Here is a 15,338-nt window from a genome sequence, read left to right on the forward strand (position 1 = left end):
ATTCGTTTGTGTTTGTATGTGTGTGACTGTGTTTATGTGAGTATATAATGTAACTATATTAATACAATATTATCTATAAAAGATATATGTTCACACAAAATATAAATATTACCATAATGGCATAATACAAGGATGTATTCAAATTACATGACATTTGTGCAGGTAAAGTGAGACGTTCACATAATAACTGTCATGGTCATCAACTGACAAGAAAACAAATTAAAGATATTTTGCTTTCTACAGGCTATGAGTGCAGCTGTATATCCCCGGTGTGTTGAGATGGCAAGGAAATTACAGAATAATTACAAAACTCTTTCCTTTAATATTTTCACGTAATAATTTGTCGTATCAAACAATGTAAACATACGCAAGTCTAACGTGACTGTGTAACAGGGCTCTAGCCAGCTCGAAGTTGTTTTCCGTCAGCCAATTCCCATTGTCGCGAAAACTGCGAAAACACTATTCCAGGAGTTAGAGAGACCAAGGAGGTTATTGGAGAGACCGAACTGAGATCTTGAAAAATGGGATTTTAATGAGATTATCGTATGCGAAAGGGTACCGACACACATTATCAACAATCATAACAATAGCAAGACAAATAGTGTGTGGCTTTTACGGCCGTGGACAGCGTCCCCAAGCCGCCTGTAGCTTCCACCAAGGATTTTTGTCCGTCAAGGTTGACGGATTGGTTTTACAATTTTTCCGTCAGACGCAGCACATTTCCGTCAATTGACGGAAAAACGAACGCTGGCTAAAGCCCTGCTGTGTAATATATGAAAGCCAACAGGTCTAAATCAGGCAATGAGTTGTTTCTTCACGATGCCTCACAACAACCTTCCTCAAACAGCATCGATCACAGCTGCTCCAGGTCTGGATAATGATTGGTTGGAAATGTGATTGATGTGTCTTCAGGTATGGGTCTGATTGGATTAGACATGATGGCTTCTTCCATTGTAGGGGGCTGTGGCCCCAACTCTGGGGTGTAGGTGAATGTTAAACCTGTGAAAATGGGATAAGGTAATCAGTTTTTTAGCAGTTTCCCTTTGCCTTTATCACACTGTTTGGCTCCCAATTCCCTTTGGTTATAGGGTCACAGTATGCAGCAGGGATAGGGTTAAGCACATTTTGTATATATGTATTTAGAATAGTTTGATAAGGTTGTAAAAATAGGAGTTCAGAAAAGATTAACAGAATTGTCCGCACCTTAAGATAGACATTCATCCCTGACCAAGGAGGGTCACCTGCTTCTCTTAACAATCAGAGAATGCCAGCCTATGTTAAATTACATAGTAGACAGTTTCTGTAGCATGGCCTGATATATTAACCTGAACCTCAGTGGAACTGCCCCTAACGTACCTGTTGCATAGATAACGCCGTCGTGCCTGACCAGAGACAGCGGCACCTGCGTGGGCTGTCGGAACCAGCGCCAGCCGCCTCGGAAGGCCGAGATGTCAGGAACGACACACAGCATGCTCTCGGCACACCTGTAGAGTGGAGAGTCACTTCAGTTTTGGCTTACTTGAACAATCATACTTAATGAGCATGTAATCCAAGCTTACTTTGGTTCAAGCTCTTATGAAAGCTGCCTATGGATCAAAGTATTTTCCAACTTTGCACTGTCCCATAAAGGTACATCTCATAATGTGAGGATAGCAAGAACAGTTTTTAAGGTTGTGTGGAGTTCTGTCATAGGGTGTGTCTATGATAGTCATCTTGTGCTGCTCCTTATCGTACTCACCTAAACATAGTCTCTGCCTCCACGTCCCCAAACCACACCTTCAGGTTGTAGGTGAAGTTTTCTCCATTCAGTTCCAGCATGGCAACATCTCCTCCTCCATTCAGCTGGTACAGGAGAGGGAAGAGGATGAAGAAAGTAGATAAATTTTGGTTGGAAAATCACTTAATAACAACTTTAAGAATCTCAATTCACAACCAGGATCTACATAATGTATAATAGATATTATACAATCTACAGCCAACATCTCGGTGATCATCTGTCACCTTCCATAGGGCGATACTGACTGGTACTGTTTCACACTGCAGCTACATTGGGCCAACAATGCGGTCCCAAACACGAAGTATTGCCATCCCAAACGGAAAGTGCTGGACATTATGCCATCTTAAAGATTTTATCTCATTATAATGGCAGGTAGAAAACATAAGAGTCCACACCTGCAGACTATCCACTATCGGCACAGGTGTGACCGGCCCCTTTACTGGCCCCATCCCTTCACAGAAGCTGTACTCAGCCTGGTCAGTACTGATGATCGTCCAGGCTGCACCATCATTCAAGATCTCCTTGGTGGGGTCTTTGGGACATTCTGCTGCCTGAAACACCAACACACACATTTGAAACTTTCAAGGTTATAGCCTAGGCCTTAAGCTGAGGTTTCATGTGAACCTGCACCTTTTGAGTGACATGTAATGAACCCCTTCCTCTTTCTTGCCCTTTACCTGTCTTGCTGGTCCTTTGAATGGAACATTTAGCCATGGTCCACTGGTTGTTGTACTTAACTGGGACATTAAACAATAAACCTGTGTACAACCATACTTTATGTTAGCTTGCCACAACAGTGGGTGATTCAAAAAATGTCAAGCTAGTACTGTCACAATTCGCAGAATCAATGGTCCAAAATATAGGTCCTTTGGGGTAAACCCAACCCACGGAATCCACTTCTGGAGGTTCAGAAATTCAATTTGACGTCAATCCCATGCCCAGGTAAATCCTGATTAGTAATTCCTGGTATTAACGGGGTCTACCTCACCTGAAACTGGATGATCCTCTCCTGAGACACACACAGGTACATCCTGTCCGAGTCCTTCAGGTGGAAGCAGCACTTGTGCAGCTGGGACACCGGGTCATCAGCTGTCATATGGGCCATCTGTTTGTCAACCTTTCGAATCACCTGGAAAAAAATGTAAGCTTTTATACATGGATCTGATCACTGCAAGGCTGATTTTAGACTGGTCATTGGTAAGTGCTATCATCAGTACATACTGGTTGATCTGTTTCTCAACAATACCAGATGGGGAACTTGATAGTACACAATCTTACTTTTTATATCAACTAGGAGCCCATGCTACTGGTAGCTTCACTTATTAGAACTTTTAAGAACTTCAAATAGAATATATACACTTTGGTGTGCAACAAGTTTAATGGGAGTTTTCATTTGTATTGTTAAAAATATAGTATATACGTTACAGATTTCCCTTTTTGCTTACTATGAATTTTTTTGTTTTTCAAGGCACAAGAGACAGTGACATACCAGCCTTGGTAGTGCCATGCCTGTGACACAGCACACCAGCTTGACACAGGACCCATAGTGGATGTAGCCATCTCGTACGGTAAAGTGTTCACTCTCCGACTGGGACTCCTCCACTGAACACAACATGAAAAAAAATTCCCTGCTATCTGAATCAAGTTACGGAACCATTGCATGCATTAGTATAGAGGTCAGACACCTGTTCAGTAGGTATAAAGATCCCATTGTCTTATATCTTTTTTTCTTGTGATTTAGATTGCTGTGAAAGGAGTTGTATCATGTACAATGCAAGTGAATATAATTGTGCCTCACAGACATTGATAGGTCACAATTCCCACGGTTTTTGTTGCTTTTCATAACATAAGGGTCTTTAGGTCTAAATGAGGGTATGTTGATCTAGAGATTATGAAATACCATAACCATATAGCTTACTTAACTGCTCTAGTTACACTACTTTAAGAAACATGAATGCCGCAGCATTTTTAAGAGCACTTTTTGGTGGTTGGGGTACATGTCAGTCCATATAAAGCCACACCAATTTGATTTGTTGGTTCTCAAACTCATAAACAGTGTTATCACCTGGAATGACCAACATGAAGGGCCTGAGTGTCTGTTAGTAAAGTCCTTTGGCACCCATATTCCTAGGAAGAAAATATGCTATTCGTAACTTAAAGATGCCAAGTTTTCTTCCCAGCCCTTTACAGTGAATTTTCCACTTGGTCTGCTTCTCAATTTGTACTGTAAAATGTAAAAGAACCAAGAAATTAATTTGGTGTGGCCTATTTCAGAACAACTCCACTTAACAGGTGCATTGTGTGACCTACACAGGTGTATGGTGAAGGCTCCCCACTCCTGCGAACTGGCGTGGAAGTTACCAGACTCCACGTGGAGGTAGCGTGTGCTGACGGTCTGTGAGCGTAACCGGTTAAACAGGGCCACCCTGGAGCCTGATGGGATACACACTGGCACAGGGAAGGAAAACAGCAACAGTTAGTACAGTTAGTGGCTTGTGCATGCCTCAAGTAGTTGCTGTTGCTGATTCACAGACTTTTTGATTAGCAATTTCTGCACACAGATTTTTGAACTCTTCTGTAAAGCAGTCACATTGCGGGTTTACTAGCAGGATTCTTAAACTTCAGTTTATGAATCAGATTCACAGTCAAAGGTGCAGAGAGGGATTAAGACAGTAAACATGGAAATTGAATGCCATTAGAGGCATAATTATTACACCGTATTATATGCTAGCTCAAACCAGAAAGGTATGCTAATATTCTTACATTCAGCATTTTTCAAAGATTGCTTCTTCTTGGAGGGTTTTGAGATGACCTTGATTTTCTTGCTGCAGAACATCCCGACATCATCACCTGTTCCATAGAACAGCTTCACTTTCAGCTCAAAGGCCTTTCTCTTGTCCGTGTCCGAGATGAAGAGAGTTTTTGCTACTGCCCAGTTCTAAAGGTAAGAAAAAATTAACATCTCCAGTTGACATCAATGTGCACTATAGACAAGCAAAGGAAGCATGTCACTCTTTATTTTGAATTGAGTAATTGATAGCAATACATAATGTTCTTAAGAGACACAGTCATTTACAATGATCTATATGCGCATATTCTTTTATCTTCTACTTCAAGAATTTTGTATGATGTAGTCTGATCTTGTCTTGGCCAATCTCACCAGTTTTCTATGTATGGTCCTACACTCTATTAGACATTCTAACACCACTACATTCCAATACCCCTACCTTTCGACATTCCTACGTTCTGACACTCCCATGTTGTGACGCACATATGTTTCTACCCCCCCTGTGGATTCCCCTTTACCTCAACCCTAACCATTACATACAGAATACAAAGGTTTCAGAATGTGGGATGTCATAAGTCGTATATATATGGGATATTTGAAAATAGGTGTGCCGTAATGTGTGTGTGTCCGCTACTGAAACCAAACAGGACCCACCTTGCCCTCCAGGTTCATCTGCTGCATCTCCTGTTCTGCACTGCCGATGCCGATGAAGGCGTAGGGCTGGGCCTCGTTCTCAGCCTCCCCTGGTAAGCCCACCGGCTGCAGGCGGTGCTTCCATCCATCACCCATCAGGTACAGCAGGGGAGGGGGGCAGAAAAACCTACAGGCAGGGAAGATTGGATGTTACTGCAGGACTGTCTCCAGGACCCATCCCTTCCTCCCAGGATTGAATTTTGCTCATTTGGACATCAAAAGATTTCATCCCAAACTTCATGACATGAAACTGATGAAAATGTACTTAGTAGCAATTGTAAAATGTCAGTCTAAACAACAAAAAATCAACGAAATAATGAGTGGGACAAGAAAAATTAACTTAAAGCTTTCTACAGCTCTGTTTATACAGTGTATACACCAGGGTGAGGTTTAATCTATCAGAGAAATTTCAAAAGTAGCTGTTTTCAACTGTGATTTACAATACAAATGAGCTGTCAACTATGGTTTGAGTCAAGAAGGACTGGAAAAGAATTAACTTTCCCAATTCCAGCTGGTTCCCCATCCTAAAACTGTGCTAGATTTATCACAACATATTAAGTACCTTTTCTCATTTCCATATGACTTCTGTGCAACCTTGGCTGTCATGATGACCACAGTTGTTTGGGGCCTGTCCCTCAGGTACTGTCGCATAGCCTCCCTTAACAGACAAAAACAGTTTACATTGAATTTTGACACTTACTCCCCAGTTAAGTTGATTAAATGCTAGTGACCTTTTAGATGGAAAAACACAAGTTCCCCTTAGTGTCATTTAAGACTTAACACAATTTACAATCATGCCAATGTGAGAGGGAAAAAGGAAAGATTGAAATGTTCTATGTAATATACTGCTCTTATTATGTAAATCCACAGAAAGATGCACAATATACTTTGTGAAGTACAAATGTACCACGACACAAAATCACAGACAAAGTACTTACTTTGTAAGTCTCCTGTCATTTTGCCTGTGAAAAGAAATCAGGTGTTAGCTCTGAGTTCAAGTACGTTGATTTGTTTCTTTATGGCAGTTTTGATGAAAATACCATAAATGCATCAGTGCATAATTTGATAAAGGCTATTCTAATCAATTGACTTTGTCAACACTAAGAAATAAGTTTGAACTGTAGCTAGGTGTTATCCAGACACACTTTGCGTAATCTGCCATAAGTGAAATTCTGCAAAAAGGTTGCTGATTGTGAATTAATTGATACATAATCTATTGGAAAAGAAACTCCTCTCTGGAGTCTAGTACCCCTTTAAGAGCCTCAATATGTCTGAAAGGTTAGTTGTTTATGTCTGAGTAAATCAAGTTACCTATGCAGGTGTGCACAGGAATTGGATAATGTAGTAGTATCCTGTGGCCAGTTGTAAATTGCAGGCAAAGCTCTTAAACTTGGCACACAGCTTATCACAGAAAACTTATCTGTCTGAGGACACTAATAGTTTACAAAAACAGTTGTTTCATTGCAAATTTCATTCAAAATCTACCACTCACTTTTTCAACAAAAATGGTCCCTTAAACTATGTACACACACATCTAAATGCTAACAAAGTACATGGACAAGGAAATCATTGAACCACCATATTTTTCTGACTTCACACGTAAAAACTAAGTGCTTGAACATTTGAGAACCTTTTAAACTTTGGTAAGATATGTTCCATTTGAAAACCAACACATTTCTGAGCACAGTTCCTTCACTGTATAAGAAACTACTGTTCTAAGGCAACTGCACACCTGAGTGACAACCTAAATCCAGTACTGCAATTAAATTTCTGACAGGCAGTCTCCTCTTTAAGCATCATCGATTTTTATACTTTCTCTCAAGAAATTTTTACCAATTCTTCCCATACTGGGTTTCTAATTGGAGCATTTCTATCAAGTCCCAGTCTCAATGTGTCAAAATAGCAGGGAGAATTCCCATGCACCATACAGTACTTACGAGCCAGAACGCTGAGCAGAAGTGCTGTGCGGTTGGGCCGGTAAGGGCGGGGGCATGGGCATGGGGGCATGCAGGGAAAACTTCTGAGTTGACGCTGACTGCATGGAGGCTGGAGACATGGCTGCAGGGGGCGTGCTGTCTGGCATGGAGTAGGTCTGCAGCTGAGTCAGGGTGTCCATCAGGAACGGAGGCAGGTAGTCTGGAGGTGGCATCCTCATCCCCGGCATGGGCTGCTGGGAAGGAATCCCCCTGATGGCCAGGTCTTGTAGAATAATGTCATCGGACAGTGGCACCTGTCCGTCCTGTGTGTTCACAAGCTGAGACCCGTAGGGAGACGGCGAGGAGTGGGACTGTGGGGTCTCGCACTGATGGTCGGAGTACATGCTCTGTCCGATCCGCCATGACATCGCAAGGTCCTCGAAGCTTGGTAAGGCACACATGTCGCTGGCCAACATGTCGCCGGTGTCCTCCCCACTAATTGCCTGGCTGTTTTGAAACATGCTTCCATGGCAGGCTACTCAACATGACTGCTTGGAAATTGGTAACAAGATAAATTGTGTCTGAAATGTGTGGGCAGGTAAGTACGTGGGCTAATCCTTCGCAAAAGTGGAGCAAAGAACAGCAATACAACAAGCACTTTGCGCAACTTGTTATTTCTTACCGACAAACTAACTTCTTTTGGATCCGTTAAAACTTAAAGAAAAATAGAAACTCAATGGAGGGGATATCTAATTTTTGGTCTAAGTAGCTTTAATGAAGTTAGCCTTCAATTTAGACATGTTACAACTTTAGTACAGGTCCAACAATAGATTGGGAGAGGTGCCGTTTGAAAACAAAGGATAAGGTTACAATAAGCAGCCATCTTAGTTGTAACAGATGAGGATGAGATGGCCCTAATCAAATCTACCAGATCTTTTGTTGTTAACTAACCAGATTATCTGTAGTCGACAACAGTCTAAACTGTGTTACACCTGAATCCGTGGGAAAATAGGGACCCTTTTTTCCCAGGCACAATCATGATACATTTGATTGTCTGCCAATTTTCGCTAATGGTTCATGTTAACAAGCAACCAGCCTTGGACTTCCAACCGGTGAATGCAGAGGAAATCCTGGGAGTCACAATATTTGTGAGTGGTTTGGTGGTTTCCATAGCTGGTTGTTGTTACTGTGGAAGGGCGGAGATTGTATCAGGGAGGAGGAGGATTAGTCCCAACGACACGGAATCGTGTGGCGGCAGATTAAACAAACTGGACAATACGGCCACTCAATCTGCCTATAATGCACACTACATCTTAAAAGCAGTAAAGGAAACCAATAACAGTTTCAAGGTTTTGGAGATCAGGGTTCCCAATATTTCTGTTTTGTAGAGCACTTAGCATTCAGTGATCCACAGAAGCCAAGGTAATGTAACCCAACCCAGGGACTTAGTGGACACATCTTAAGTAAATAATGAGGCCACTCCTAGCCATCTCTTTGGATGACATCCTTTTGGCAGGTGCAAGAGAGGAAAAAATTATGTCTACCCCAAAAATAAGAATCCTAGTTTTGAACAATTTTACAATAATTGTTGATATTCTAATGACTAAAAAACTACAAGAATAACTCATAAAAAGTCTTATATTATAATATTTCTTAATAAGCTAGCCCTCTAAGTCAACATCTTCATGAAAGAAACAAAAACAGCACTGTTGTTTAGACTTAAGTACCACCAATGATAACCATCTCATTGAAACAGTTTGTTACTTAAAAGACAAACAAAAGTTGCTATTCTGTACATGGTACTAAAAGTCTAACCTGTGAGCCATTGAGAAAACAGAATGTCTCAAAAGGTTTTTCTTCTATAGTATACTGTAATTCTTGGAATCCTCACGTCTGGAAATTATAGCGTTTTTGGGAAAATGGAGTTATTCACGTCACTTAAATCTAGCAATAAAGGTGGACCTGTCGCATCCTTGCCTCAGCAAATGATACAACGGTAAAAAAAAAAACACCTCAAAGACGTCTTTCGTAGTAACTTCTTAGCGAATAGACATAACGTTATATTGACAACTTTTTTGTACTTCATTCTTTGTCATCACCAAGCATTTAATGTAACATTACATTACTCAAACTAATATTTTAAAGTATTCAATTCAGTACATGTACACCGTAAACCATCACGTGACAATCACGTGCGCCTTTATCTGGAATGGTGCAGTCCAAACATGGTCAGGTGCCGGTACTATTAGCCTCTACCAGGCTCCGTGGATCGGTAGAATCATTATCCTCACCGGCGAAAACGTGGTGAGGAAACGTACTCTTCTGGCCGGCTAACTCCCCTAGCGTACTATAGATTCTATTCGTCCAATTTCTACAATTAGACCACCGATCCACGAAGCCTGGTAGAGTCTAGGTACTATGGCTCCAGTAACTGGGAATTCAATTATGTCTCCACAGTCAACCAATTACTTGTTGGGGACAAATCCTCTTGTGTCAAGTTACCCATTGACCGTGTATTATGAAACATGAAGTTACCGTATGCATATCAAAAGCAACAAAAATTGCAAAGGTATGTGCTTTTCGCAACTTGGCGTCCCGGACATCAGATCAACAAAGTAACAGTTACATGTCAGACAATGTATAACTTAGGGCAGAGTGTCCCATTTAAACCCGGCTTAGTCACATTATATGTACCCTGTCACCTTATATGTACTGTTGTCCTGAATTTCAAAGATGGTCAAACTGATTTTCAACCAATTCCACGCACACTGTAGCAAGTTCTAGGGCTGGGTATCGGTACAGCGTACCGGTACAAAACCGGTTTTTCTTATTGGACCGGTCCAGAAAAACCGGACCTGAAAAAATTAGGTGGACCGGATGTTGGACCGATTAGAAAATTAACAGATTGTTTTATCAGGCATTCACACGTTTTTGGCGCTTGCAGGTGGAAGAAAATAACAAGAGTGAAGTAGAGTAGAGTTTATAGTAATTTCTACCAATTTTTACAGCCAATCGTACAAGTTAAGTTAACGTTGTAGGATTTTAAAACGCCAGTGTAAGTCTAATACTCCACCGAACAGATTTCTTTGTAGTGAAATGGACCATTGGTATGAGTCATACTGAATCAGGTCCAGGTTCAGGTCCGGACCTGGACCTGATCCTTTGGACCTGAACCGGACCTGGACCTGAATTTTCTGTACCGGTACCCAGCCCATTAGCAACCGAACCTATAAATGAGATGACACCACTCCTAAACGCAGTTACTGCCGACGCTTCTACTGATTCCAGACTTCGGCGTTATCCGACAGTTTTTATTGAAATGATTTGTGCACATTACGAATCACACTAATTCTCACATAACTGTATAGTATGTGCTTATTTGTTTACATATCACATCGGATTGATATGTGGTGAATATTGCATTATGGTACATTAAAGTGCGGATTACGCTGAAATTTAACTTTGCCATTATATTACTTATTAGTGCTGTGCATTATTATTCCCGGTGTCCAAACCTACGTTAGCTACTGAATCCCTTTATTTTGTCAACGTTGCATCAGCGTGAAGCCTTGACATACGGCCTCTCATTGGGTACAACTACGTGTACCTATGTAAATGTTATCCTTATATACGCAAACATGACCTTATAATTATACGTTTCCGTGACGGACTCATTGCCTTGCCGTCTATCATGAACTACTATGGGTTGCGTTAACCCAAGTAGTCGCTAGATGGCAGCATTGTAAGGCCCACAACCTATCAGAGTTGATCAGAGTTAACTGGTCACTCCATGAGTAACAACATCACACTCGGTGTTTGACAGGTTTTAGCTTTTTCCGTCCGCGTGAAAATACATCGCGACAGACCATTATCCATAGACAATGTCTCTATCCCGACGCTCCGTCACCGAGGTGCTGAATTTCCTTCCCCTCAAGATCTGGGTTACAGATCTGGGTTACAAGTCAGCTGATGCAACTCGCACAAGGGAAAACGTATTTTACTTGCATAACATACATAGTGTTGTTTTTCCTTGCGCGAGTGCCTCAGCTAGGTTACAAGTCATCCTCCACCGGGCCAGTACAATTTTCAATGCTTGGCCAGGACAGTTCGTCCGCGGGAAGGTCGGTCAAAGCTTATGGTGGCCGAACTCCCGGTCCGGACCCCTGGCAAATTATTCTTACTATAGCCGGGGTAGTTAGTCCGGTAGAAACAAGTCACGAAAGGTCTACATATCGGCCACCTTTTCCACAAGACTTCTAGTAGCACCAGTGATTTTAAATTTGTACCTCCGACGTAAAGTCACTTTGATGTTGATTTTCACAGGGAATGTTGGCTCAATTACGGTCGATCTCAACGGAAATGGAAGAGTTCAGAAGTTGGGCCCCGCAATTGCCTGTGAAGAAGTGCCATCTAGCGACGTCTTCGACAACACCATATATTTCTTCGACTGTTCAGATACCTGAAGGCAGTAGTTTATCTAGGATCGCTGTCAAGCCATTTCTCCTTTATTTGAAGACTATCCATTTTCTTGACCACGTTTGTACATGTGGTGTACCAAGGCATTTTACTTCACTTGTAAGGCCTAACACACAACACAAAAGCGCGTTTTTTATGTTTCTCTTAATTTTTACTGAAGAAAATTTAAGAAATTCGTACTAACCTTACTGACAGATCCATAGCCGGGTATGGAGGAGCTGGCTTGTTCATCAGGGCATGGCCGATAGACAGCAGGGGAGGGGGGCCGACCGGCACACGGCTCAGCGGTTGGTGGATGGACGACGCCTGTGCTCCTTTCTCCAAAAGCAGAAGATCTGTGGCATGTTGCGTGAAGTTTGATCTTTGACATTTGATTGTATGGTCTCGTTAGAAAGGACGATTAGTAAAGACGATTAGAATGATGACTATTCTTATGAGTGCAGCATCCGGACATACATGTGCCCTGGAGACCCTCCGCTTTTGCTTAAAAGGATACGGCAACGATATCCTTTGAAAAAAGAACTTTTACTGAGAATTGTTAACTGCAGAAGTGGACGTATAACTTACATACGTCTCGCCAGAGGACAGGGCCGGCTTCAGAGGAGTAAGGAGAAAAAAATATTCGGTGCGTCGATTGTAATGAGTCATTATAGATTCTAAATTTAGTTAAGAAACAACAACTAGAAGTTTATGAAATAGCAAAATGATAGTTTCTGATAGAACATGTGCACCAGTATGGATATACAAATAATGTCCGTGTGAAGACCTGATTAAGTTAAAGAAAGCCAAGGGTTTCAAGGCCATATTTTGACAATATCTTCACACTGTCCCCTCCTACGGGCTCTGTGCCTTCTTCTAACCTCTCTCAAAAGGCGGGCGCAAGCGCACTTACAAGTCATAAATACAATGAAAAGACTTAGAGATATATGCTATGCAAACCTGACTTTGTCTCGGCCTGAACCCACTAAAGTCCCGGGGTTACACAATTCCCCTCGGATTTCTGGAGGGAACCATCCAGACTGTGCCAACACTTCCTGTAGGACTAACCATATGTTAGTCCACTCTCCCCGCACGGCCACAAGTTAACAAAGTGTGAGAAAGTACCCTCCTTGTGGGAAATCCGCCACAAAAATTCACACTACAATTAACAACAATTGATTTGATTTCCTACTACTTGAGGCCGTGCAACCGGCGATGTTTTCCCTACACGTTTTATACATAACTGTGTGATAAAGATATATGATAGAGTCATAACCAAGAAGCAATAGAATTACCTTGCTCTGTGAAATTAAGGTTATAGTCCTCGGGAAGAATAATATCTGCCCCGCCAGGCTCTGACATACTGTTTGAAGACTGTGAAAAAAACTAATATCCGTGGAATCTAATTTTCTCACCCGTCGTGACGCTCCCAGTTTTTCCCATGAAAATTCAAAATGAGCAAGGTAATCAAAATTTCGGTCCTAATGGCCCCTTCAATATGTAACGTTTTGTTTACTTGTGACATTGTGTTTGCCATGTACGCTGTTGAAACACCTGGCGGGAAGGTGGGGTTTCTCACCGCTTTGTCGTGCAAACTTTGGTTGGAAGAAGCCAACCTGCGATTTCAAATAATGTATACTATTAGCTACATCTTTTGTGAGGCGTGTGTCGGTCAGCTAAAACATCTAGAGTCTGTACATATCTTGTGAGGTGTTTTTTTAAAACTTCCAAGTGGTTACATATACTTGAAATTCAATTCTTAACTTTCACTTCCAAATACTTTCCCTTGACATCAGTGTGGGGGTCGGTCATCAGTATGGTGTGCGCCGTCAGTTTAACAGAAGTCAGTAGACGTTTCTCCTTGTCTATTGAAAAGGCTTGTCTGTACTACAAAACGCAAGGGCTAGCCGCTAGCTCCTAACAACTCTAAACGCTTAAGACATGGCCATGCCACCGTAATTGGCCTTCTTGATGTAATACGTATACTGCCAACGACTATTTAATGAGCTTCGTCCCGTTTACCTCGTATGGTAGTACAATACATTATACAGAACATCCACCATTCAAATGATGAACGTTAATGACAACACTGCCCAATCTATTTTTATTTGGAGGTTAACACCTTGGTTGCATTACGCATTTTAAAAACAATAAACGATCAAAGTGACTCATTTTGCTTCCGTGTACGCAGGCTTATTTTTGTTTTCGGTGTGTTGGTGTGCGTGCGGATACACTGTCAATAGGTTGGTAGGAAGTGGGTGAGAAACTGACCCCAAACGTCAGACTTGCAAGAGTGGCAGGAAGTAGAGTTCCGAGGTGGTAGAATTATTAGTCGTCAATCAGACATGACAGTCCAGGTCATGGGTCAGTGGAAGAGGCTCACTACTGTTTATTCATGGGAAGGTATTGTTTTTGGTCTGGCTTTCACAGATCACTTCAATGAATCAATGGACACATTTGATTGTTTTCGCCAGAAGGGAAAACATGTTGTTTTTGCTGGTGTCTTCTTCTTCTGTCAAGTGTGGTAAACAAGTGGATGTAGAGAAGCAGCGATCTACAGGAACATATCTATGTTTGTATACTTATAGTAATGCGGTTCAAACTTTCCTTAAAAATGGCCATATTGCATCTAATTCACAAATATGCACAAGAAGAAACTGATTATATCAAGAGCTATTGCTCATATTTCATTGTATGCCAAAAAGTTTCACAAAATATGTTTATTATTACAGTAGGGAGAGCAAGAATTAAATGCTCCTGTAATAGTATTGTGTGCCAGTGTAGCTTGCCAAAGGTCATGGGGAAAACATCTGCATTTTTGCAAAAATGTTGCCATTCTAGAGTGAATCAAAACCTTATTTGCTTAATTAGTGAACAACAATTTGATAAAAATCTGATAACTCTGATGAGAGAACTTGTTTTGACCTTTGACTATTTGTCCCCATCTTTGTGTGGTGATGTGTGTAGTAAAGAACAGAACTTGGAATGTCGGATGTTTAAAATCTGTTTTATTTTGAATCATTTCAATATTCAGACTGGCAATAATACAAGGATTGTAGACACCCTTATCTGTGATATGACGTAAAATGATACAACGTAGTAATAAAAGAAGAAACATTAATTGTCAATATGGTTCTTAATCACATGTATGTTCTCCTCAAAGGATATAATAAAATTGCACAGACTTCTTATCTACTACTGATATGAAGACTTTAAATATTAAATGATTAGCTATTTACATAATCCTTTGCTGGAAATCTTGGATCATTGAAGTATCAAAGCAAAATTCATTGTTCATAGAATTCAGATGCATACATAATATTATACACATTGTACACACACTATCCACAAGACACTGACATGTATACTATCTCAGCACTGTCTTAATACACAACACACATACACAAAGTACCTAGGGCCATATAGAATACTACTATACCATCTATTTCATGACATAACTCCATTCAGTCTCAGTTTACATACAATCATAATCTTTTGTTTTTTTCTACATAGGATATCTCTGTGGCATACAAAAACAGGGTCATTCATTGCAAGACAAGCCATGCTAAAATGAGTGCTAAAATCTACACCATGCATTTGACTGGAGTCTGTAGTGGCATCACATTTGTCTTACCAAGTCATCGTTCCCTGATGGTACAAACATTCATACCGTTACTAGTCGTAGTCATAACAGTTCGTTGAACTCCAA

At 41.1% G+C, this 15,338-nt stretch overlaps 1 protein-coding gene across 2 annotated transcripts; it reads right to left on the reverse strand.

Annotated features, from left to right (window-relative positions):
• Window positions 1-772: 772 nt before the first annotated feature.
• On the reverse strand, window positions 773-11,960 carry LOC118410410 (suppressor of hairless protein homolog). 2 transcript variants are annotated; one of them, XM_035812108.1, is made up of 12 exons: window positions 11,835-11,960; window positions 6,197-6,220; window positions 5,821-5,916; window positions 5,220-5,385; window positions 4,541-4,715; window positions 4,088-4,225; window positions 3,267-3,379; window positions 2,766-2,906; window positions 2,173-2,328; window positions 1,739-1,842; window positions 1,357-1,484; window positions 773-999 (listed from the first exon to the last, which is right to left on the reverse strand). In XM_035812108.1, exons 1-12 carry the CDS (start codon window positions 11,879-11,881, stop codon window positions 854-856), a joined length of 1,434 nt encoding a protein of 477 aa, XP_035668001.1. In that variant the 5' UTR covers window positions 11,882-11,960; the 3' UTR covers window positions 773-853. The 2 variants fall into 2 exon arrangements, with proteins under 2 accessions (XP_035668001.1, XP_035668000.1); XM_035812107.1 differs by lacking the exon at window positions 11,835-11,960 and adding an exon at window positions 7,196-9,082.
• Between the last annotated feature and the right edge of the window lie 3,378 nt (window positions 11,961-15,338).

This window comes from Branchiostoma floridae, chromosome 2, assembly GCF_000003815.2.
Source record: "Branchiostoma floridae strain S238N-H82 chromosome 2, Bfl_VNyyK, whole genome shotgun sequence".
Classification (NCBI taxonomy): Eukaryota; Metazoa; Chordata; class Leptocardii; order Amphioxiformes; family Branchiostomatidae; genus Branchiostoma; species Branchiostoma floridae.

Bases quoted from the DNA above. Each gene is read 5' to 3' on its own strand.
- LOC118410410 (XM_035812107.1), bottom strand. From the start codon at position 7,695: ATGTTTCAAAACAGCCAGGCAATTAGTGGGGAGGACACCGGCGACATG. The intron at 2,329-2,765 runs GTGAGGTAGACC...TTGGTGTTTCAG, and splicing joins AGAGGATCATCCAGTTTCAG to GCAGCAGAATGTCCCAAAGA. The intron at 1,843-2,172 runs GTGTGGACTCTT...CTCCTGTACCAG, and splicing joins CGATAGTGGATAGTCTGCAG to CTGAATGGAGGAGGAGATGT.